Here is a 26,453-nt window from a genome sequence, read left to right on the forward strand (position 1 = left end):
AGAATGCTGTGGTAACAGCCTGTAAAATGGAGCTCTCTGCAGCAAAAGGCACAGCGGTGTAGCATCGAGCTGTAGTGATCTTATGGTGCAGTCAAACCATTGTTTACATGGAAACGTATTGATGCAGGGATTACCAGCATCATCATTTTCTTATAATTTTTGGCAACTTGCTGCTTATAGGATGATTTATTGAAAACAATGAAAGCGAAAATGACTCCCACTGTGTGCCTGTTAGTCTGTGTTGTGTCACACATACAGATGGCCTCACATAAGCCGTGCCTGTGTTTCTTTGAGCTACAGAAACCTTAATGAGACCAGCACAGCCGTCTGCACAGTATGCTGTACGTTGTTAGTTTCGCAAAGATTTTGACGGATACATTGGGCACCCTTTGAAGCGACACGTTAAGTCAGAAAGGAAGAAAGGGAGGTCAGTGACTTCAGAGAGTCAAATTATTGATGTAAGGGAAGTCTGGCTGATTTATCAGATGCATGTCAAAGCTCCGGGTTGCAGATATTTTTTTGATGTGCTTTAAACATCAAAGGCAAACAAGAATGGGAAAGGTGACCTGGGAGAAGAAGTAGAACGTGGATTCCAAAGTAAAAACGGCTGTAAAATATTAAGGATGGAGAGATGGACCTGTAGTGATCAGCGCTTTTGTCTTTGATGTACAGCTCATGTCTATCCCCATGTGGCCCAGTCGGGGTCCTCAGCCAGCCTACTAGGGCTTACAGCTGTACAGGTCAACTGAAGGTCCTGAATCAAGTGGTTGGACTGTCTGTCAGACCATCCACAGCTCAGACCAGTGAACCAGACAACCGCACCATTGCCCCCCACACCATTCAACCTCCCTGCCTGTCACATGCTCCTCCTTCACTCCTCTGTCATCATCCTCCGTTTCATCTCTTCATCCTTTAACAAGTCTTGTCATGTTGTCAGTCAGAGCAAGGAACTGTCACTCCTGCAGAGGGTTGCCTTACACCACAGGAGCTCAGCTGAGCTCTCTGTGTTTTCTTTCATTTTTATTTGAATGCCTGGTTCAAAGCGTGCCTGGGCCGGTTGGCTGTACTGTGTAACTGTAATCTTCAAAGCTGTTGCACTTGTACTTTGTACTTCTGTTTCTAGTGTGTGTGCATCTCTGCATTCTGTTTGGTTTTTGTGTCTGTATATGCGCGTACGTAGTACAAAACACTCATGCGCGTATGAACACGTGGAGCTTGGATTTCAGCTGTATTCTTTGAAGAGCCCCTGGAGACTCTTGGCTGAATCGTGTATCTTCTCAACAGCAGACTGTTCCTCTGGGAACCTGAATAGAGTTGTGTACTGCCTTTCATTATTAGACAGGCGGTATGCAAGGGACTGAGTTGCCTGTGTGATGTGACAGCGAATGTCTTCTTAACTGAGCATTAAAATGTGCTGCATGTGTTGTTCAAACACAGGTGTTCCCCTCATCAACTGAGAAGAAGATGTTCATCGACAATTTAAAAATAGTGTATGGGAAAAGAGCGACTTTGTGTTACAGTTAAACATGTTTTGTCTCCCCACAGGTGGCGGTACAGGCAGCCAGCAGACCGTTCTCCATGAGGAGCAGTAGAAGATGCCGGCTCTGCCAGCACTGCTGCTGTCAATACACTTGTCTTTCCTGCTAATCACCATGCCGCCACGCTCCCTCAGTCAGGCACCTCTTCTCTCCTCTGTCCGCATGGGTGAGTAGGCATCTGCCAGGCCGTGTTCTCCTCTGAGTTGCAATATATCAAAACAAAAATTGCAATAACAAATCTGATACACATGTGGGGTAATACTGTTAGCTTTTGAAATTTTCAGCTTGTTCTGTTCTTGCGATGGAATCAGGGCTTAGAGCGTGTTCAGACCAAACTCTGTTTGTCAAAAAATCATGACATCATCTAAAAACTTTTCACTTACACATATTTTATTTTCTGAATCTAACTTTCTTCTTGAAAATGTCAGTAGAGTTTTGCAGTTTGTGAGCCACAGAGCTAAAAATAATGTTGCAGAATGGACATGGGTGGAAGTGAATGACAAACACACACACACACACACACTCAACAGTTAGAGTCTGGACCCAAAAGAGCCATTCTGTTGGGAGGGGGGCCTGTGCTTTTCCATTCCCAGCCCATCTTAGCTGCACTAAGCCTTTCTAAACTGAGTCAGACTTCCGGACAAAAGATGTGCCAAGACAGTCAGAACAGTTTCTCAGTGAAAGCTCTCACCATTTGTGTAAATCAAACATTTTGGAAAACATTGAGAAAACACATTTGTTTGACATTTTTTAACATGAAAACATCAAAAATTAGTAAAATATGTACTTTTGATGAATGAATAAATGAAAGAATTTTAATACAATCTTTGCATAGGTGATGAATTTGAGATGTTGTCCTTACATGCAGGGTAAAACCATCACTCATGCCCAAATGCTTATAAATCCACTCACATCTGCAGTTTAATTTTTCACGCACAAACTTGAAGTTAGTATTAATCATTCTCTAGGACTTGTTGAAGGGCAGCAAATTAGAGTATTTTAAACACCCTTTTGATTTCCAGTGGTGTTAATATGGATACCGACAAACTCTCCCCAGCAGCACATTTCTTAGCCCAGAACATTTTGTAATACAATCTTAAATTTCTCAACCCTTTCAAGTTCTTTTTCTGGCATCTCCTCACCTGTTCAGATTCTCTCTCTCTTCTCTTCATCTTCTGCTTCACCAATCTCCCCGTCTTCATATCCCCCTCAAGCGGCAATCCTGGATGACCAGTCTGTGTGTGGGCGAGGCGAACGGTTGGCGCTGGCTTTGGCCAGGGAGAACATCAACAGTGTGATGGAGGGTCCGGCCCGTGCCCGTGTGGAGGTGGACATATATGAGCTGCAGAAAGACTCTCAGTACGACACTACGGACACCAGTGAGTTGATGCCCCAGAATTTGAACAGGAACACTGGAGCTGATGTGCACAAAATTACCAGAAAACAATGAAAACTTGCAAAAAAAACATTAGAATCCATCTGGGTAAAGTGCTCAGGAGCTCAGAGATAAGTGACCATTAAGATTCCCACTAGATATTATTAGAAATATTGAACAATAATCAGTAGCATAAAGTAAAAAAAGTACAGTTCTCTAATAAAGTCAGACAGTTACAATCCCCAACAGTAAATTTAAAACCTTTCTTTTATATTCAAAAGCAAGGACTATGTCTAGTTTGATAAAACACACCAATTTGCATGAGATTAGGAACCAATAAGGGCTTTTGCCGTTTAGTCCACATCTTATTGGAGATCACTGTTGGGCTACTAGAACTGCCTCATTAAAAACAGTGGACTTGTGCCCTCCAGTAGCAGCTGGCACTGTGTACAGTGCATGCCGTGAAGAGAACAAATCATCAAATGCTGAAGCACATCAGCAGCCCAGGCTAGCAGAAAACAGTACCACAGAGGCTGCAGCATGAAAATTGCATTTCTGCACAGAGTTAAAACAGAATGTTTGATGTCTAGCAAAAACAGAAAAAATAAAGTTGAATTGAACCTCGGAGAAGACAGAGCCTCACTGTTACTATCCTAATAGGTTGCTGACTCTGCCATGATGCACGGCAAACTCTCAGTGTGTGCTCCAGACGGGTTGCTTACATGTGTGCATGCTTGAGTTGCAGGGCTGTGCGTCTGTGCGTCCTTGACCGATGAGCAGGAGTCTCTGACAGGCTGGTTTGCTCACAGCAGTTTTGGGTCTCTGCATCAGAGAGCTCATCATCTTATAGCTGCAGCTGACCGAACGACACAAATGCACCCACACAGCCACTTACCCATGCATGCACATCACAGATGCCCATTCACACATACAATGTGAGCTAATGCTCTCACATGCAAGTAGTGGTTGCAGACGCACACTCACAGTCAGTGACAGAAACCGGGGAAGTCTAATTAGGATGAATTGAACTAACAGCCAAAGATATCACAAAGAAAAGAGCTAAATGACAACATGGATAACACTGTTAAGTGAACACACTCAGGCTTGCTTTATGTTTTAAATTATTTTCAGGTGGGTGGACTAAAAACCTTGGCATTAGAACCGTATAAAGTGAGAAAGGGATCATTTTGGATGGCTAAATGTTTATTCTTAAAGACCCACTGCGATGGAGATTGTGTTTTTTTATTTACATGTTCTTGGGGCATTTTGCTCATGATGGAGGACAAAAACATCCAACTGAATCAAAATAATCTGCAGCTTTTACATACTGTTTTAGAACAGACATACAATGGAAAGCACAATAGAAAAGCACAATAGAAAATCAGGCTTAAAACAGCATTTCTGAGTATTTCTTTTTTCAAATTGTTGTGAATCGGAAGCAAATGAAAAAAATGCTGTTCGAAAAAGAGCGTATTTATGTCGCAAAAATTACGATAGGCTGTACGGCTGTATAGCTCCAATAATGCTCGCTCTTTTTATTGCACTGCTAGTAAGGTTGAGATTGTGAGGGGCTGTATGCTAGGGGGAGAACTTGTAAACAGATGGATGATGGGAAGTGGGGATGGGCTTACTTTGTGCAAACAAACAGTCCCGCGCAAAGACAAATTTCTAATGAACTACTGCCACTCTGCAAAAACTGAAAAATGAAACAGCTTTTTAGATTTTGGCTAAAAATGGCAGAATCATAATTTAATGACCACTGGGAATGGTTACAAAAGATCACAAGATGATCGGAGTGGGACTTTAAAGGGTTACTTTACTTCCTTAATTTCTTACAAGAAAGCATTTAAATGTTAATGGATTATTTTGGGATGGAATGCCCTGCCTGGCTGAAGAAAAAGAAGTCACTATATTGATTTGGATTATTTTACACCTGGCAGCAAATTAGTACAACTTGAGTGGCTAATTATGCCGAATGACTAAGTTCTTCCATCTATCGATTTTTTTCCCTTCTTCTGTGATGGAAGGGACATATTCCAAAATGACAAAGCCTGGAATCATTTGCCTCATAAATTGTGAATGAGTGACTCGTGGAGCTTGACAAATCACTTTCACACATGGATTAGCTGCAACAGAGTCCAGACATCACCACTGTTGAGGATCTTTACAACGTGCTGGCCAAGACTTTGTCGAACATCTTGACTTTATTGCAAAGTTTTTTTTTTTTTTAATGAAGAAAATCTGTTGGCAAAAAGAAAAAAAACAAACAAACATGTGTTGATAAGTGCCATGGACTGCCATGGAATGCTGCAGCTTATTGAAAAAATGGCAGAATATCACAATGAAATGTGATTCAAGCAATGATGTTTTTTTGTGGTTCTATTTGACCACAATCAGTATAAATCAGTTATTCTTCATAAATGTACATTTTTTAAGAGTGCAAAAAGTTTGAAATTGTACCAAAAAAACGAATTTGCAAGTGAGGCTTTAGATAACTGAAGATTTCCCTGTAAGGCTCCTTTGACACTTTTTGTTTGTAGGCTTGTAAGAAGGTGAATCAAAGACGTGGCTCTGCTGGGTTATAGACTGACGTGACATTCAGTTAGGGAGAGTAAAGCTGCAACAAGCTTGCAATGCCTTGAAACATTTCCACCGTTAAGACTGTGCACAAGGCAAGGTTATTGTCAGCAACCTCTTTGAAAACACGAGAAAATGTTTATAAGCTGCAGCGCCTGTTGACTGTAGAAGCCTAATACAGTAGGTCTAAAATGGAATAATGAGTTTCTTTTCTCCTTAAGAAAAGAAAAAGAGTTAATGACTTCTGAAATTGGAGGGAAAACTGCATATGAGGACTGTTTTTGGCAAACATTATAGAGAAGTAAAATAATTGATGTTCTTTTCTACTTCAGTGTTTCTAAAGTAGATAAAATTAATTTCAAAGACTATAAACGCCCAAAATAAAAGTAGATATGAAGAGATGATTTCTGTGCTGGAGAAGTGCCTACTGTTTGTCTAGCTTCTATTTGGAGGTAAATGCTGGGCTCTGGAAACACTTAATAAGCAAAGAACACATGGGATGTGTAGTTTTGGAGGCTTAACAGAAAATGATGAAGAAGCCTTTGGGGAGGAGTCCAGCATAAGAAAATGTTTGTAGTCTCTGATGACAGTCCAAAATGATGTCAAAAACTGTGTCAAAGATGCCAAGGCTACTTGTTGGGCAAAGGGTGAACCATTTAGCCCCTAACAAAACTCTGAGGAAGCGATCTGGATGAAGGAATCTGGATGTTTTCCTGCGCACTGTGTCTACATAGTGGCAGACTTAGCAGTTTGAGGTCTCCAAGACCTAACAACCTCTCTGCAGTGCTTGTATTGGCCTTTTTGAATTTTTTTAATCTTTAGGGTAAAATGTTCATTGAAGAACTTCATTGTTGGTCCACTTTTAGACAGCACAAAAAATCTAAAAACTGAAATCACATTAAAATGTTAAATAAGTGCATTTCATACACATTATTTTCAGTTAGAAAATAATGTGGATTTTAGGAATCAGCTAATTTGTTTCCACTGACTTTGTAGTATAGGAACAAATGATGGTCTTGTGTTTTTTCTTTCATTAGGCAGGTTTTATTAAGAAAGATCTGAGAAAAAAAATACTTGAATGACGGAACAAAACAGAACCATATGAAGTGGTGTTAATTGAAAAAAGAAATTCTCAAAATGACCATTTTCTAGCCCTCCCTCTCTATTTTAGTCCATTTTTTTTATCTTAACTTTTGTGATCTTCTTTTTGAGTGCCCTTGATTCTGTTGTTTTTCTCCTGTTTTGTCTTCCTTTACTTTTGGAAGTGTGGCAACAAATTTCTTGCTTCCTCGTTGCCTTTTTATTAACGGGCTCTCGGATAACAACACTTCATCTTGCCGCTTTAAAAAAAAATCTCCTCGAAGAGTCTCTGTCAGCTCGCTAACGTGCTGTTGATGGAATATTCCATTGCTGCAGAGGGAGGGGAGAGGCTGAGACACTTTCACATGAGCAGTCTTATGCCTTTTTAGTAATTTTATTTTTTTATGGCAAAGTTAAATAATAATAAGCATGAAAATTATTTTAGACATTTTCATTAATGTCTTCAGCTCAGGGCCTCCCAAAGAGTTGAGGGCCCCAGGCAATCATCTACCTTTGCCATATGGTAAGTCTGCCCCCGCGTCCTGAGTAATATGATACTTCTTCAAGTTGTCATAATACTCTGTATTCAGGACTTTGCCAAATATCACATTTTGTGTGATGATCTTAAGCACAATAGTTGTGTGTTTATTAGTCAACACGGACAGATCCTTCAAACCATTTTGAGTCAGAGATGGAGCAGCAAAGCTGTTTATCATGTGAGGATCTGCTGCTCTCTGCTCATTTTTAGCATGCTTGATCAAAATGTTGGGAAAAAGAACTAGTAAAATCCTCCAGATTGAGCTAGTTCTTCATACACTCTTCATGCATTGTGCTTTAGTTTTCTGAAAGTCCTTGTTGTCATGAAAACAGTCCTACACATGAGGCTGTGCTAAACAGCTTGTTGATTTGGGATTTTACTTAATGTGAGAAAAGCCAGCTAAAAAATCAGTTTGTGACTTCACTAAGTACTTCCCAGTGACTCCAAAAAGACAAAAAGATTGTTTTTATTCTGTTCTACTTCTTTTTTATGTCCTTCTTTTTTTTCAGCACTTTTATTTGTCTGATCACATCTTTCAATCCTGTATAGATCAAAAGTTTGTTGACAATTATTAGGCCATGTTGCAATGAGGCTTCTGCTTCAAGTTTTACATCCAAGTTGTAAGTTGTTAAATATCTCAGGCCAACATAAAGGCTTCGTAATGTCAAGGACTATCTCATGACTGCTCAGTTATACACAGATATGTTTGCATGGAGGAAAAAATACAAAAGTATAAAAAGGATTGCCTGTGCTTCTTTCTGTTTCTGTAGAATAAATGCAGGATTTCAGCAGGGAATTAAAAATGTGAATTTCCATGGATGGTAGATTTCTCTGGACTTCCTTTGTCTTGCAGGATTGTGTGAGTCAGTTGTTCTGTAGCTTCCAGCTTGTCTTTTTGTCAAGCATAGGAATGGTTAGCAGCTATTAAAATTTGTTCTGTCAGTTCAGCCATTAAAATGACTGTTGCACCGAATAACTGTAATGTAAACAAGTGAATAACAGCTAACCGCACCACAGATGCTTTCTTGTGGTCCTTCTGACAAAGTCAATGAGATTATAATGAGACAGACTGCTACATGGAGAGAAGTGGTTAAACTGAAGTCATTATTTTGGATGTTATTTTTCTTTCCCTTAATGCTGTCGTGCCAGAGGAGGCATCTTCACGGTCAGATGTTCACTTTTCAATCCTCTTCTTTCTTTCAGTGTGTCAGATTCTACCCAAAGGTGTCGTCTCCGTGATCGGTCCTGCCTCCAGCCCCGCCTCTGGGTCAACAGTCAGCCATATATGTGGTGAGAAAGAGGTGAGTCACACCTGCAGCTGTGTGCACCTATGCATTTCTTGTCTTTTTATGTACTCCTTTCTCCATTCGTTGAATAGAACTGCTGTTCTAGCTTGTTAAAGTACCTCTCATGTAATCAACCACCATAAGTCTTCTAGATTTTCCCTTTTTCTTTATATAAAAACGTTCTTGTCCACCCTTGTAGAATTTGAACCTGTTATTTTCCATTCCTGCTCGACCTCTCCACATCTTTTTACAGATTCCTCATGTAAAAATTGGTCCAGAGGAAACTCCCCGCTTGCCATACCTACGCTTCGCCTCTGTCACCTTATATCCCAGCAACGAGGACCTGAGTTTGGCCATTGGGGCCATCTTGCGCTCGTTCAGCTACCCCTCTGCCAGCCTGGTCTGCGCAAAGGCTGAGTGTGAGTACACAAGCTGCCTGTTCCACTGTGATGTCACTGTGCTGCTGTGTGTTGGGTTAGTGTACATTTATTAGAGGAATGCGAAGAATCCATAATTTGTATTCCCTTAAGAATAGCTTTCCTTTTTGTCAATATTACTCAGCCCAGATAAAATACAGGTTTATGTCAGGAAGGGTCTCTGGCGTTGAAATCTCTGTCAAAAATAGCTGTGTGGAAACTGCTTCGCTGTGGCGACCCCTGAAGGGATATGCCGAAAAGGGAACAACAACTCAAATCATAGTAGAAAGAAGTAACTCAAATAGTTAATGAAGAAGAATAAAACAAGCAATTGCAGAAAAAGTCTTGGTAAGGAATTCCAAGGTCTGCGAGAGTCTCTGGAGTTCAGCCAACAGCAGGTGCAGGAGCTCGCAGCGGAGAACCAGGCCCTCAGAGAGACCGTGAAGATCTTGGGCCACGACACCGCCCGTCTCTCTGAGGAAAACCGATCCATCAAGGAAACCCTCCTGGATCTTCAGGCGAGGAGCATGAGGGACAATCTAGTGTTCGCAGGGATTCCAGAAGAGGCAGGGGAAGTCCCGGAGAACATTGTTAAGTCCTTTATAGAGGTCCACCTGAAACTCCCCAAGGAAGAAGTCCAGAAGATCTCCTTCCACAGGGTTCACCGGCTCGGAGGAAAAAGGCCGGACAATCAGCGTCCCCGTCCTATTGTTGCTAAATTTGAACATTATAAACAAAAGATGCAGGTAAAAAGCAGAGGGCGCGAGCTGAAAGACACACATTACAGCGTGAATGATCAGTTTCCAGGCGAGATCCTCCGCCGTCGGAAAATCCTCTTCCCGCTGAGGAGGAAGCACCTGTCTGCTGGAGCACGCGCGGTGGTTGCTGTTGATAAACTTTTTGTGAATGGCAAGCTGTTCCGGGACCCAGAGGTAACACCCTGGCTGTGCTGAAGGCTTTCAGAGGCGCACTGACATCTGCGCTGCCCAGAAGAAACCCGCAAACTTATTTAACTGAATAGGAAATAATCGGATCATCAATAATCCACACCTCTCAGGAAAAGTGTTTTTTCTTTCTCTCACATTCATGTTTCTGTTGTTGTTTCGTTGTTTTTGTTTTTTGTTCTTTCTCTTTCCCTCTCTCTTTTCTCTTGTCCCCCCCCCTTCCCATGTCCTCATATGTGAATCAGGTAAAGTCAACGCAACCACGGTGAGTATTTATTTATGCACGGAACGGGCGCGCGCGCATACTAGCGCGCATAAGAGCATGCACACGCGATCCCGCACACACACGTTGATAAACTGCAAAAACCTCACTTAGGCTCACACAGGACGCACATAACATGCAGCTCATAGCCAAGATACGTTCACCCACAACGCATAGCGCTTGTCAGTGTAGCAGGTACGCACAGCGGGCACGCGCACACGGACGGGCACACGCACTATTTAGCCTTGCACTCTCCCGGTTAGAACAGCTATGAGCAGTCTTAACATCGTTAGCTGGAATGTGCGTGGACTTGGTTCTGGGCCAAAGAGATTGAAAGTGTTAAATCACCTGAATGATCTTAAAGCAGATATAGCTCTGCTGCAGGAGACCCATTTATCATTATCAGCTGGTCATCTCCTGTGCTGTTCCCAGTATCCAGCTATGTATTCTGCCAGTTTCAACTCCAAACAAAGAGGGGTTGCAGTTTTGATTAATAAAAATGTTACATTTACTCATAAGGATACAGTTACTGACCCAGAAGGCAGATTTGTAATCATTAATATATCCATTCAGAATAAAGACTTTTGCATCGCCAGCATCTATGGCCCGAATGTTGACGACTCTTCCTTCTTTCACAGATTCTTCACCTCACTCTCAGTTCACTCTGACTCCACAATCATTATAGGAGGAGACGTCAACCTTGTTTTGGACCCTGAACTTGACAGACTCAGCACGGCAGCAAACCAGCGTACATGGCAGTCTGCAAGTATTCTAAAGCAGTACATGAATGATCTGGGTCTCTGCGACGCTTGGCGCTCATGTCATCCAAGCACTAAGGGGTTCACCTTTTTTTCTCCAGTTCACCATTCACAATCTCGTTTAGATTATTTATTAGTCAGTAACTCCCTTTTGAAAGAAATTAAAAGTTCCAACATTCATCCAATTATTATCAGTGACCATGCACCAGTTTCTGTTACTATTTCAAGGGAAGTACCCAGACCCTCGGGTTCAACCTGGAGGTTTAATACGTCTCTGTTAAAAGACCAGGAATTTATTGAATTCTTTAAAAAAGAGTGGGCAACCTTCTTAGAATTCAACGATACTTCTGAAATATCACCAAGTATTCTTTGGGAAGCAGCAAAAGCAGTCATGAGAGGGAAAATCATCTCTTATTCAACGCATAAAAAACGCAAGGAGAAAGCAGATTTATTAGAATTAGGAAATAAAATAAAAACTCTGGAGACTGCTTATGCTGCTTCTGCACAGGAACACATACTGGGCGACCTGAAAAATTTAAAACTGCAGTTAAATGACATCATCAATAAACAAACACAATTCCAGATACAAAGGCTTCGACTGGAAAGATATGAAAACTCAAATAAATCTGGCAAATTTCTAGCTAATCAGCTTAAAATTAATAAAGAAAAATCAACAATCACTTCGATTATGGACCAAACAGGGAATGTCACCCATGACCCGGTAAAAATTAATAATGCGTTTAAAGACTTTTATCAAAACTTATACACTCCACAGATCAATCCATCAGAACAAAGCATCAACTCATTTCTCAACAATATAAACCTGCCCAAGTTAAACGAAGATCAAATCACAAATTTAGACTCTCCGCTCTCGTTGTCTGAGCTTCATGAAGCTCTGTTACTTATGCCTAATGGTAAAGCACCAGGGCCTGACGGCTTTCCTGCAGAGTTTTATAAGGAATTCTGGGAACAACTGGCACCAACGTTTTATAAAACGGTAAAATTTATCAATGAAAGCCAATCTCTACCACCTAACATGAACTCTGCCAACATTATCCTTCTTCTAAAACCAGACAAAGACCCCACGAGTCCTTCAAGCTATCGCCCCATTTCTTTAATTAATGCAGATGTAAAAATTATCTGCAAAGCACTAGCACAGAGAATAGAAAAAGTCACTCCTCACATAATTGACTTTGATCAAACTGGATTCATCAAAGGCAGACACTCGGATGACAATGTCCGCAGACTCGTTAACATAATAGACTTTGCCACCATCAAAAACCAGGAAATGACTATACTATCACTGGATGCTGAAAAAGCCTTTGATAGAGTAAATTGGAAGTTCCTCATTGCTGCCCTCCATAAGTTTGGGTTTGGAGAATCATTCATCAATTGGATCAAAATATTATATCACAACCCCAATGCATCAGTTAGAACTAATAAACAGACTTCCAACAGGTTTTTTCTTGGAAGAGGAACTAGACAGGGTTGCCCACTCTCCCCCTCGCTTTTTGCAATATTTATCGAGCCTCTAGCTGCAGCAATAAGACAGAATGAGAGTATTAAAGGAATTAAAACCAAACACAGCCATCATAAAATTAGTCTCTATGCAGATGACATATTACTGTTTTTAAGTAATATACATTCTGTAAATGAAACGGCAACAATCATTAATGAATTCTCTTCTATATCAGACTATTCCATTAATTGGAATAAATCTGTTTTATTACCACTGAACAGTAATGCGGAGCAAGGACTCACAATACCAGTTAAATCAGGCAATATAAAATATCTAGGTATTTATTTTTCCCCCAAAATATCAGAACTGGTGCTGCTAAACTACACCCCATTACTGAAAAACATACAGGACGACCTAACACGCTGGACCAACCTGCCTTTGTCCCTTATGGGCAAGGTAGCCACGGTTAAAATGAAAATCTTACCCAAAGTTAATTATCTCTTCTCAATGATTCCCACACAACCGCCATTAAAATGGTTCAAAACATTAGACTCATCCATATCAAGCTTTCTATGGAACAATAAACCTGCAAGAATTAGTCTAAAAACTTTAAAATCTGCAAAAAGCTGTGGAGGATTAGAATTACCTAACTTCCACAATTACTTTCTTGCAAATAGATTACAATACATCTTAAAATGGTTAAAAAATAATCCAGAAACCAACTCATGGTTAGACTTGGAACAGGCGTTATGTGGAAAGATCAACCTGTCAGATCTTCCATTTATTAGTCAAATAGTTAAAAAACAGGATTGTTTCAAAAGTATTAATATAAATGCCACTTTAACAGCCTGGTGGGAATTTCTCAAAATATCAAAATCATCAATTCAACCGTGCAAAATGACACCCATCTGGAACAACCCAGACATCCTCATAAACAAAAAAATTATCCACTTCCCAGCTTGGCAAGCAGGGGGCATAAAACAACTAGAGCACATAATTATTGATAGAAGATTCATAACTCCCCAGGAACTTCAAGACAAACATGGAATATATAACTTCTTGGAATATCAGCAACTTAAATCAATTATTACTAAAAAGTTTAAATACAGAGACAACGATTTAAAGCTACCAGATGTAGTTACCACTCTGATCAATTTCTCAATGAATAAAACTCTCTCCAAAATATACAAACTTTTATGTAATTTAGATAACAATATTTCACTTCCGACAACAAAATGGGATGCGGATTTGAGCATCAGCACAGATGAAAGTTTTTGGTCAGAACTTTGTCTAAACACCTTTAAAATGACAAAAAATCCAAATCTGCAGCTAATCCATTTCAAAACTCTTCACAGAATTTACTACACTGGACAGAGGATGTTCAAGATGGGTCTCAGTAACTCAGACATTTGTCAGCACTGTGACAGTAATCTACCCGACAATTACATGCATGCACTATGGTTCTGCACGCCTGTCCAGGCTCTCTGGCAGCAGGTATGTGCCGATCTATCTGTCTGGCTTAAGGTTTCAATCACAGCTTCACCGTCACTTTGTGTGCTTGGTGACATGAGTGCCATCGATGTAGAAGGAGGATTAGGCTCTATCATTTTCATAACTCTTTGCATTGCTAAAAAAACTATTTTAATAAATTGGAAAAGCAAAAAAAATATAAATATAAGTCAACACAGAAATCTGCTGCTTGATCATATCAGCTTGGAAAAAATGTCAGCCCAAAGTTCAAGTAACTTTGAAAGAATTCGGTCTCTCTGGTCTCCCATAGCTAACTCCGTGACTTAGGGGGTGGGGGGGGCATGGTCGTCGCTGCTCCTTGCCCTTCTGCCGTGGGCCGGGGTGGGGGTCGGGGCCTCCGGTGCCTGGCCGGGGGTGGTGGGGGCTCCGTTGGTCGGGGGGTCGGGTCCGGCGCCTGGGTGGGGCGGCCTGGGGCGCTGCGTGGTCCTCTGGGCTTGGGTGTGGGGGTGCGTGGTGGGGGGGGTGGGGTGGTGGTCTGGCTTGGCTTGGGGGGGTGGTCCCTTTGCCTGTGCTGGGGGGGGTTGGCGGGGGGCGCTGCTCGGGGGGGGGGCCCAGCGGCGCTGGATGGGCTTCCCGTCTACACCTGGGGCTGGGATCGGCCCTTCCCTGGCTCTGGGGCGGGACGGGACAACCCTCTTGGGGCCCCCGGTCGCTCTGGGTGTCATCCGCTTCGGCTGCGGGGTCTGGGGGTGGGGTGGGGTGGGGGTCTTGTCGGCCCTGTCCTGTGGGGGGGCATTCTGGGGGAGGGGGGGGGCCCTATTGGTACGGGGCAGGGGGGGTTGACGGGTCGGGGTCTCCGCTGAGGCCATCGGCGGTTTCCCCGGCCGGTTGGCTGCCTCGGTCCCGTCGAGGCCTGACCAGAGCTCTTCTAGGGCCGGCGTTTGGGGGTGGGGGCCTGGGCTTGCTCCGGGGGGGGCCGGCGCTTTCTGGCTCCCCTCTCTCTGTGTGGGGGTGGTGGTGCTGGGCCTGGGGTGTCTGCGCCTCCGGGGGTGGGGCCCCGGGGCTGGGTGGGCCTGGCCCCCTTGCTGGGGGGGGGGGGCGGGGGACGGCTGTTTGACCACCGGGGGACAGTCTATCATCTGTCCCCAACTTACCCCCTTCCTCATATAACCTCATAATAGGGTGAGGGGGTGGGGGGCTTAGCCTGCGATGAGCCTTGGGGGGGGGGTTCACTAGGCAGTGACCCCCCTCCTGTGGTTGCCGTATGGAGTGGGCCCCCCCTCTTTCGGTTTTATTTGCACCTTAGACATGTAGGGCCCTTGGTAGGGGGGGTGCTTGGACATCACTGCCAGCAAGCAGCGGATGTCCTCCTAGCACCCTACCCGCCAATTTTAACCGCACCTTAGACATTTAGGGCCCCTTGGTGGGGAGGGTGAGGGGACGTCACTGTGAGTAATCAGGAGACGTCCCCTTAGTGCCCTACCCGCCAATTGTAACCGCACCCCCCTTAGTACACACACCCCTCCCCCCTCAATATATACATCCCAACATAAACACACACACATGCACACACACACTCTCTCAAACACACATACACGCACACACATTTTGCAAGGAAGGTGGGACCTAGGACCATCTGTCCCCTGCCTCTTCCCTGGTGGGGGGTACGGGCCCCTTTGCAACGGCGGCTGTGTCCCCGGGGTGCTGGCTTCCTGGGCCCGGCGGTGCTCTCTCCGCGCGGTGGGGGGGTTCACATTACATCTGAGCCGGGGGTGTTCGTGTCCCTGGGGGGTGGGTTCTGGTCCTTGCTCCTGAGTGCTGGGCCCCGCCAAATTTCCAACTGTGGCCGAGCCTGGTCGGGCCATATTTACAACACCCCTTGTGGGCCCTCTTTCTTCCCCGGGGTTCCCCCCTCCTGGGCGGGGGCGGCGGGCCCCTGCCTCGCTCCTCCCTGGACCAACCGTTGGCCGGGCGGATGGCTGCCTGGAGTGCGGAGTGGGTCTCCCTTGGGGGGTCCTGGCCCGTACCTGGGGTTGGGGCGGGGGGATGCCCGGAACTCCTGGGTGGTGGTGGGGTGCTCGTCTGGGGCTGTGGGCGTCCTTCTCCGGTGGGGCCCTGCGTTGGGTTCTCCCGGCGCGGCGGGGGGGCTGCTCTCCTGGTTGGGCTGGGGCGGCGCCCTCTTTCCCTCCGTGCCTCCCTGCTCTCTGGCTCTGGGGGCCTTGCGGCGGCCCTGCTGGCCCTGGCCTGGGTGGCGGGCTTGGTCGCCCGGGCGGCGGTTGTTCCCTGCCGGTTCCCGTGTGGTGTTGGGGGGAGTCCGGCTGCCGCTGCTGGTGCGGTGGGGGTCTTGGGGTGGGGATGGCTGGGCACTCTCCCTCCTTCTTTTCACGTTCCACCATCCATTTTAGAAGAACATAAACACTCACCTGAGCACAGGTGTTAGCTCAACAGACTGAATGACTGAAATATTTCACACTAGTTGGTTTTAAGGCATAAGTATGCGTGTGAACACTATCTGTTTTGTGTACATGTCGACAGGTGGACATTTTTGCAACTAACAAGTGTGTTTATAACATTTGAGTGTGTGTGTGGACAGGCTCCGCCCTTTTTTTTTTTGTTTTTTTTTTTACATTTGAACCTTACCATAATGATTAACAACCAGTAAACTTGTTGCTTTATGCTGCTTCATGGTCTTATCCCCCTTCCCCTCCTATTATCACCCCCTACCCCCCCTCTCTCTAACGTCCCTCTTTCTTCTTCCCCTCTTTCCTTTTCCGTCCGGTCCAACACCAAAGATTTTCAGACATGTTTGAAATTAATAAAGTTTGGCCTCAATTACAAAAGGGGTTTATTCAGACATACCTTTGGTTTGTCTGAAGATTAATAACCCCTCTTGTTAAAGTAAAATATGTCCAACCCAAGAGGCCCTCAGCTCTCATCTGTCTGCCTAGCTGTTGGACAGGACAAGTTTAAAAAAAAAAAAAAAAAAAAAAAAAAAAAAAAAAAAAAAAAAAAAAAAAAAAAAAAAAAAGTCTTGGTTATCATTTGGCCAGTTGAGGAAATGTTTGAACATATCCAATTTGTGTTTATGTTCAGATGATGAAGCTAAAGTTTGTTTTAATGAAGCCAGCGCAGTGACATAGAATATTTAAGCTATGTGAGCAGAACCTCTTTTTTATCACTTTTTAAATCACATCCAGTAGCCAATCAGAATCAAGTATTTACCCGGACCATGATATAAATAATAATGTATTGCCTTTGGCACACAAAATAATGATTTTTTTTTTTTATTAAACATCAGTTATTTTTGTTATTTACCCTTTCCGGAAGTAAGATGACTCGATCTCTGAGGCACCGCCTTTCACTCCTTGTGGGTGCCGCCCATTTAATGACATCATCCTAGAGCTGGCCTCGGCAGGGCGTCTGCCTTTCACCCACGTATAACACAACTCCTCTTTTTCATTTGAGAATTTTTCAAACATTCTGCGATAAGTCTCTGAGATTTGGAAACGTTGGAGGTCTACTAATGCGCTGATCATGCTGTGGAAATTTGCTATGCTAAATTGTATCAGCATGACTGGTTGACAGAACTTTTTATACTACTATCTTCAGATTACAAAACTGCATGATAAAGTTGTAAATCCCTCGTATTTAAGTAACTAAGCAGATCCAGCCCTGATTTTTCCATCCTAGTTCTTCTCTCTCAAAGTAAAATTGATGGTGAAGAACTACTCTTAAGATTAAAGTTTTACAAAAAGGAAGCTCAGTGACTTACCTTAACTAAATAAATGTTCTACTACTTCTGACAAAAAAAAAAAATCCTTCATAAAAGCTTGTTTGTGTGGTTTGTGTAGATGTGTGTGCGTACAAACAGTTCCCGTTTGGGCAGATTCCCGCTGCTTGGGCAGTGATGACTGTTTGGCACTGTCGTACACTCATTTTTGACAGTCTGGTCATAAAGTTCTGTCTGCTGTCACAGTTTAGAATCAGACTCACGATGCAGCCTCTCTGTTGATTACTCATGTTCCAAAGTCTGTGCATGAATTCTAAATAAAAACCCTTTTTCTAAATTACACAACATTCCAGTCATGGTTTTTACACCAGCTTGCACACATTATAGTCCATTCAAATTTCCGTTTACATGTTTTGTAGCACATCCAGGTTAATGACTCAGGCCTACATTATGTCTACTTGTGAGAAATTTCTACTCAACTCTCCTTTAACAGTGAGCATTAATTCTTAAACTCAAAGAAAAAAGTTGACTTACATAAAAACTGTTTTCTTTATGAAACACAAGCAATTATTTGAACTGCCGAGCAATCACAGGTCAAAATATTTTTTTCAGAAATGACTAAGACTCAATATCCACATGTAGAAAAGTCCATTACTATCTAGACTCATACGCATTGTTGCATACAGAAGCCGGAGTAAATCAAAATTGCAAAAACTTTATTCCTACTTTTTCATTTAAGTGATATAAAGACACGTTTTTGATTTGATTTTTTTGATTTGAAATGGTTTATTTCAAGCAATCAAATAGAAATAATACACAAAAACAATATAATCATCAGTTATACATTCATACGGTAACTAATCAAACTTAGGATAATTAGACATAATTAATAAATATTGCTTGAAAGGGAGTGGAAGGAAGCGAACTTATATAATCCCACCCCGTTATACTATAACCATTTTATTACATGATTTATCAATATCCGGTTAAACATTAAAAAAAGGTCTATGTAACTTTGCATTTACAAGCAGTTATGCTTTCCGTTGTTTATTTTTTTAGCTTTGACATTTGAAAAGATGTTTTTGCTGCAAACCGTACCTCATAAACTGTCGCTTCAGCCAAAACCTTTCCATCTTTTTCGGTGCCCCGTCCCTGTTAATGACAGCCCTGCTGCCTTTTATATGCGCATCAATGCTGAGTTGCCGCACTCACAACCTGTATACAATGTTCCAGCTGCACATAACCTTCAAAATAGGACAGCATTTTTACAGGTTTTACCCTTTCTTGTCTGTAGGTAAAGTGGCTAGATGAACTTGTTAGAAAATCAAGGATTTACGTTTTTTTTTCACATTATGAGTGTAAAAAAATGCTCTGAAGACAAGCCCAAATTAGCAACTAGACTTTAGCTTTGAGTCCTTCCGTTCGCTTCATAAAAAAAAAAAAAAATCCAGTTCATCCATAATTTTCTGTTACTTATATGGGTCATGGTAGTCACGTTCTAGGCAGAGGTCCCTGTTCCTAGCCTTCTCCTTAAGCTCTTCTGTGCAGCAAGCCAGCAGACCCACTGACCTCCTTGCACAACTCTAAGGTCAAAGCAGTTAAGGGAAAGTTCATGTTTTAAATGCTTTCCAGCAGCAGATGAACTTTGGAAACACTTGATTTAGCTTGTCAGGCGCTCAAAGAGCTTTAACATTATGGGGCATTTGCGGGTGGTTGGAGGCATCTTTTCTCAATTTAGAAATGGCCAATGTTGCTTTTATGTTTCTGTTCTTCAGTGACAGGAAGAAAAATTAAAGATTTTAGTTGGATGGATGGTGTGGTGCACAGATATTTGTAAAGATTTGACAGGAAATGCTTTATACTAAGAGGGGGCACCTTCTTCTGTGTGAAAACCGGGACTTCTAACCTAAAACATTGGTCAAAAAAGTGCTCCGTAGACAGGCTGTGTGTTTTTTTTTTAACGATAACCAGTCTGACCACACTTTTATTACCTCCCTGCAGTCAGCAGCCTTGTTGCAGTTTCCTAAAACAAAGCTGAATTCCTTGAGGACTTGTCATTTTATTGAGCTGAAAGACCTTTGAAATGGCATCACACATCCTTTTTAGTTCTGATCTTCAGTTGAATGGCTGAAGATAAGATCCTTGTCTTATAGTCCTCTCCTTTCTGAAGAATTAAAAGGAGCAGATAGCTCGATAGTTACTGTCTAGGAGGAAAAATATGCAGCATTTACTGGCGGAGAAACCGAGAATTACGTTTGGATGTAATGTATCTGGCTGTAAGGTGATCTTTACAAGGTTATCGCACTCAAAGACTCTGACCCACTTGCCTGTGCTATCTATCGCTGTGAAGCTAGTTGCCATGGCTGCCGAGTAGGTGCTAACTGCCACTCAACAGGCTTGTTCCGCACTCCGAACTGCTGTGTGGGTGTGTGTGGCACGACATGTGTGTATTTTGATGTTTTTTCCGCTGTGAGCTCACTTCACTTTCTTTGAACATGTGCATGTGTTGAGTGCAGGAGTGCATGTCCGTAATGTCCCCTGAGGATGCAGTCTGCCCATGAGGGAGAGTGTGCAGGGATACTTGATTGAATGTATGCGTGATGCTCTGCAGTGTCAATGCTGAGGTTGGACATAAGACAATGATTACCATTACTGTTGTCCCAGTGGAGCGACAAAAGTTCTGTCTATACTTTTTGCTGTTCACACATGCAAATTGAGAGCTGGGTTCTTTGTGACATTCTCTACATGTGCATGAGAATACAAGTATTTTCGCTGCTGATGTTGATATTAAGTCCCATTCCAATTTTGATTTATTTTCTAACTGTTCCCAGGGGTCTTTAAAAAAAACCTGTGTTGTTTCTAGGTCATAGTTTGTGCAGAGTGGCAGTAGTTCATCAGAAATTCACCTCTGCGTTGTGGGCAGGACTGTTGAGAAAAAGCCTGTCCACACTTCCCATCATCCCTTCATTTACACTCTCTCCTGCTAGTGTACAGCCCTTCATAACCTCAATGTATCATTACCGGTGCAACAAGAATAAGAAGCAATATTGGAGCTATCCAGCCATACAACTTTGAGCCAGCTCAGACAAGGAAAATGAATATGTTCATGATCTACAAGTGGATGCATCACAATGGAATGGAGCTTGAAGCTTGCCGTATTAAGTCCTATGTCACATGTAGCTTTTTCCATTAGCATTTTTTCATTTGCTCCCATTTTACAATGATTCAAATAAAGAAAAAAAACTCATAATTACTATTTTAAGCGTCATTTTCTTAAGATGTGCCTTCATCATGAGAAAGTTGCCACAAAAAAATGGTAGAGACAACAAACACATGATTTTCATCGGAGTGGGTCTTTAAAACATTTCATGTTAATCTAACACACCTTCCTTTACCTGAGCCTTGGTCAGAACTAGCTTATGCTATTATGCAGTTTCTAAGAGGCGAATGTGGATTTAGAGGAAGTGCAAGCAGGAGAAGTCGGTAGCAGCATAGGAGTACGATAAATAAACGCTGAGAGAGATAACTGGAGCAAGGAGCTCAGACATGAGCGATAGAGAGGTTAGAGCTTATGTGAGTGAGACAGGAAAATGTGTGAAAGGGGAGAGGGGAAGAGAGGAATCTGTACAGTACATTGATTTTTTTTTTCTTTCTCCTCCCCTTCCTTAAACTAATTAAAGTTTTGGCCAGGTTCAGTAATTACCGCTCTGCTTACAGAGGCTTTCTCCTGCCAGAAGCACTGCCTTCTACCTTTCCACTGCTCCTTTTGTTGCTATGTTCTTCCACTTTGTCCACCAGATGTCTATTTCATCACTTATTTACATAGCCAGAGGTGTTTTACTCTGAAATTACAGTCATCAAGCAACTGTCTCCTTCCTAATGCAGGTTTTGTCCTCACATTATGTCAAGTGAGAGTTAATAGACATTGCTTTGGCCTATTTTCAAGACGAGTTCACCTGAAGCAGCTTATAACTTTGCTCATACCAACATTAGTTTCTTTTCGAACACATATTATGGAAAAAAAAAATCAGGAACATGCTTCTGCTTTTGACAGCACAACCGTTTTTAACAGATGTCACAAACTGTAATGATTTGTTGATGGCATCCTTAAATCCTGAAGGACGCCTAAACCCATTTTAAAACGTTAAGTGTCAGTTATGAGATCCATTTTACCCGAGCCATTGTCATTGCCGTTGAATCTTTGTCGAAGATGTCAGTGTGTCACGGAAAGTTTAAAGAAATCCAAACAGAAAAAAATATTTACAAAGCTGGCAGTCTTTTGTTGACTTTGCATTTTTTTTTTTGCTTTGAAATTATTACTATCATTCGCAGTTTTATTTGATGTGTACATCCATTGCTGCAGCACAGGCTATCAACTCATGAAAACTAGCTTGAAGTAAAACAATGATGGTTTTTTAAATAGATGGCGTGAAAGTCGAGAGGCAGAATCTGTCTCCACCAAAGGCAGATGGATGCTGTGTGCTCCAGACCTAAACTGAAAACAATCATCCAGTCAGAGTCTCTTTTGTACTGGAGGCTAATTTACATTTTTCTGAAAGCAGCATTAATTCTCAGATGAAAATGTAAATCTTTCAGAGGTGCCCTGTTATGTTCTGCATGTATTTGTTTGGTTTTTGTTGGTGTTTCACCTTTTCTTTCTTTTCAGGCTGACTGTGGCTCCTGCTGTGTCCGAATTCCCACCCTATTCCTTAACTACTAAGAAACTATATAGTGCAGGACTGTCTAATGCCCTGGAGTTTAAAGGCAATTCAGACACCATGTTCACTACTATTTTCTTTTTAAATAAAAAGGGCAAATACGACGTCATGAACATGTAATTGCTATGAGTGTTTTACAACGACTATTTATGAATCCACTTTGTTCTGACGAGGAAAACATTGGTTGTTTATTGAAGAAATTTGCTGCAAAAATTGTTGAAACGCAATGCATTGTGGTCTATATTCGCCAAACTAGTGAGCATCAATGCACACTGGTTTTTCACAGAGACTTCTGAGAAATTTCATGCGCACTCAATTTCGGAATTGTAGATTCGGACAGTACTACAAAACGGCGAATGCACTATATAGTTCACAGTGAGTAGTGAAGGATTCAGATATACCCTTAATTTCTGCGTTTCCTAGGTTTCCTACGCGCCAGTCCTACACCCAACTAACTGAGCCATCCAGCCGCTTAAAAGTTTTCATAATCAAAAGATGCAGTATATTTCCAACATAAAAAAAATGAACTCCTGTTAGTCTGGCCAGTATCAGGTGAAATTGGATCCACTGAAATTGACAACTGGTCCCCATCCCAAAATCAAACAAAGACAGATATTAAAATCTTCTTAAGCTTCATGGTCTTTTAAAAAAAGATACTGATAGATAGGTCTACAAAATATTCACGTTTTGAGCGCTATATAGAAATGTCTTATTTTCAGAGGATTCAGACAAACCATCAGCTTTGTTTGGCTAAATTAAACTAATATATTCCAGCAATTGCAGAGGGATTCTTCGAGCCTTGCAGATTATTTAAGATGGAGTTTGAACCATGTTGACTGAGATCATCATAGATCCACAGCTTGGATGGCTTTTTCTCCTCCTCCAGGCCTGCTGAGACTGGAAGAACTGGTCCGGCGTTTTCTCATCTCACGAGAGACGCTATCAGTCAGGATGCTTGATGACAACCTGGACCCCACGCCGCTCCTTAAGGAGATCCGTGACGACAAAGTAGCCACCATCATCATAGACGCCAATGCTTCTGTGTCCTATCTCATACTGAAAAAGGTCAGGTCTGAAACATCAATATGTTTTTTCAGAACCACCCACACATATTTGGATTTTAAGTTACTTGTGCACTGAGTAAACAGAGGGAGTCATGGGCTTTTTCTTTTTCTTTGGAAAATTCACAGTTGACAAGTGTCCCGCACCAGCAGTTACGCGGTGCACTCAGGTCTCAACATATATAAGGCATGAAACCACTTTAGGCAAACCTTTTGTTATTGCAAAAAGTTCATGCTTTTTATGATAAACAGGATAAATATTATATAGATCTGTTTAAATAAAAAATACAAAATTGAAAGAAATTCCGGTTGAAAAAGAAATCATAATGAGTGGTTTTTAATTAATTTTAATAAAATATTTATTGCTCATTTAAATACAATTTAATCAGATTGCCCTCTGAACTTAGAACTGAAATATGAATACCCTAAACAGATCTCTGTTACTTAATCTCACACTCAAATCCATATTTGAGCTGATTGGTTGCATTTATTTAGCTACATTTACAAGTGGTATTATTCTTAATTGCATTTAATTTGGCACTTTTGGGGATATTTTTGGATTGTTCCCTAATAGCAGGTTGCCTGCAGGAATGGAGGGATGAGCTGTGTGTCCAGCTGTTTTTTTTCTTGGCTGAGGAGTGGCTGTTTTGATCTTTCACTCATCTCGTCCTTCTCACTCATAGTGTTAGGTCCTTCTCAGCATTTAGCTCAAATAAGGAATATTCCCACACCAAAGCTGAGGGATTTCCTTCAGCAAGCTCTCAGGAATTGTTCCGCCGGCAGGAAACTTTTCCTTCATCGACTCACTTTCTATGCCTCAGCTGGTTAATTTACTCTGTTGCAGTCTGTGAGGTGTGAGTGAACATCATCTTGCACTCAAGGAGAGCAGGCTGACTGACATGAGATGGAAACGAGCAGCAAAGTGCCAAAATAAACCTAAAAATCTTATAGTCACTTATGTAAACAATTTGGACATGGAGCCCAGAAAAAGCCTGTTGTTGTTTTTCACTTTATTGTCAGATGAGTACGCACAGCAATTATCACGACAGGCCAAGGAATTGCTGTGCGTGTCATTCACACTCCTCTGAAAATTGTTGACAAAAGAACATCTATGACCTTGATGGGATGCAGATGTTACCCAGGCTTGTTCTTGTTCATTTTAATTCCATTAGCCGGCTCAGTCAGACAGTTGGAATAGGATGTTTTCTGGTGGAGTGGCCATCTGCCCTCAACTAAATGTTCTGTAAGCTCTGTGATTAAACTTCCTTTTTCTCCTTTACACTCTCCCTTGTTTTGTTCTTTGACTGTCTCCTTGCTCTTCATTAACTTTCCCTCTGTCCTCTTTCTAATTCCATCAATCTCATTCTCCCCATGTTCTACCTGCCTCTTCTTTATTTTTTCTTTTCTCTTTTATTCCGACAGGCGTCAGAGCTGGGGATGACATCAGCTTTTTATAAGTACATCCTCACCACCATGGTAAGAGAGCAGCAGTTCTTCACCTTCCTCTCCGTTGTCTCACACTCCTTCATTTTCACATGTTCTACCTTCCTGCTCCTCCTCCTTTGTCTTGGCGCGAGCCGAGCTGTTAAGGCGGAGGAGCGATTCGATAAGGGGAGGAGAACAGAGGTAACGAGGAAAAAGTTATAGGGGATGAAAGAGGGAATGCAGGGAAGAGCAGATCTGAGAAACAAACATGTTGTTCAAGGAAGGGAAGAGTGTTGAGAAGCGTGAAGGTGACAGCGGTGTGTTTTTGCTTTTGCCAACCTCCACCTTCTCTACACTTTCATGCCTTTAATCTGCCTTTTGATGTGCAGTACTCTCATCACCTTTTAGCATTTGAATAAATGTGTCATTTCATGTCTGATTTTCTTTTTTCTTTCTGTGTTTGCCCTATGTGTGTGATTTGTTCTTGGTCTCTCAGGAGCACTTTTATGCACATCAGTTTGAAAAGCTACTTGAGTTATTTTCGCCTTTCTTGTTCTCTGCGTGGTCCCCTGCCCTCCGCCTTCTTGGCAAACCTTATCCTTTCTTCCACCTCTATGTGTCAAATATTAGATGTTCTCCTCCCAGCAGCCCATATTTTGCTTTATTGCTATAGTCTTTGCACAGTTATTTATTTTTCCGTGCTGAGATACTGTGTCAACGTTGTCACTCACTTGAATTTCCTGCTTCTCTCTGCAAACACCTGAATCCTCCTCTGCTGCCTTTTTCAGGACTTTCCTCTCTTGAGGCTTGATGACATAGTGGATGAGCAATCCAACATAGTTGGTTTCTCCATGTTTAACACCACACACCCCTTCTACCTGGAGTTCATCAGGAGCCTGAACCTCTCCTGGAGAGAAGGCTGTGATCTAACGTACCCCGGGCCTGCGGTTAGTGTCTTTAAAACATATGGATGCAAATTATCAGCAGTCATTTTTAGAGACTGAGTAAAATGTTTCATAAAAATAGCCATGGTGTTCCTCTCTCTAAATCGTGTAACAATAGTGGAGATTAAAAAAAAACTATGTGGTTTGTTTTTAATAAGTGTTTATGTATCCATCTATCGTCCCTTCCCGCTTGTTTACTCATACCCAACATCCCGTTTGTCTTTTCCTTTTCCTTCCTCCCCATCCATCCTTGTTATCACTTCCAATCATATTTGCTTGCATCTCTGTCTTCATTACTTTGTGCATTCTTCTCTCTCCATATCTCCTGTACATAATTTCCTTCCACAGCTCTCCTCTGCGCTGATGTTTGATGCGGTGCACGTGGTGGTGGGGGCGGTGAGGGAATTGAACCGCAGCCAGGAAATTGGAGTGAAGCCACTGAGCTGCACCTCACCTCAGATCTGGCAACATGGGACCAGCCTCATGAACTATCTGCGAATGGTAAATGCTTTATGAGCATGCATGTTTACTATACGTTTTGCAAAATACGTTAACTTATGTGGTATACGTGAACACACAAGCACACACACCCATGCACAGTGCAGCATGTTGATGTATCGGGCTAAACTTCTGTAGTGGTTGTGTAAAATCTGACTTAAATTCCTCAAAAGCTGTCAGTTTAATGTTTTATGACAAATGTACTTTTTTCTCCATCAGTTCAAAATATGTCGAACTGTTATAAAATAATTTTTGTATAAAGTTGTAATGTGGTTTTCTTAACAGCAAAGAGTACAGATCGGGAAAAATGAAAACGAAACATGTCATAAAATTATTTAACATTTTAGGTCTCATTTTTGTTTAAAACCACATAC

The 26,453-nt window shown here is 42.2% G+C and overlaps 1 protein-coding gene across 8 annotated transcripts in view; it reads left to right on the forward strand.

The window, feature by feature from the left end:
• The window catches only part of grik5 (glutamate ionotropic receptor kainate type subunit 5), a 105,321-nt gene that overhangs the window by 53,814 nt on the left and 25,054 nt on the right, over positions 1-26,453 (forward strand). For all 8 annotated transcript variants that reach the window (XM_020710269.2, XM_020710267.2, XM_020710268.2 and 5 more), the window contains 8 exons: positions 1,546-1,704; positions 2,753-2,917; positions 8,312-8,409; positions 8,648-8,813; positions 23,038-23,216; positions 24,635-24,688; positions 25,426-25,584; positions 25,930-26,082. In XM_020710269.2, the coding sequence (XP_020565928.1) occupies positions 1,596-1,704; positions 2,753-2,917; positions 8,312-8,409; positions 8,648-8,813; positions 23,038-23,216; positions 24,635-24,688; positions 25,426-25,584; positions 25,930-26,082 (1,083 nt within the window). In that variant the 5' untranslated portion in view covers positions 1,546-1,595. The remainder of the gene's footprint in view (positions 1-1,545; positions 1,705-2,752; positions 2,918-8,311; positions 8,410-8,647; positions 8,814-23,037; positions 23,217-24,634; positions 24,689-25,425; positions 25,585-25,929; positions 26,083-26,453) is intronic.

Source organism: Oryzias latipes, chromosome 16, assembly GCF_002234675.1.
Source record: "Oryzias latipes chromosome 16, ASM223467v1".
Classification (NCBI taxonomy): domain Eukaryota; kingdom Metazoa; phylum Chordata; class Actinopteri; order Beloniformes; family Adrianichthyidae; genus Oryzias; species Oryzias latipes.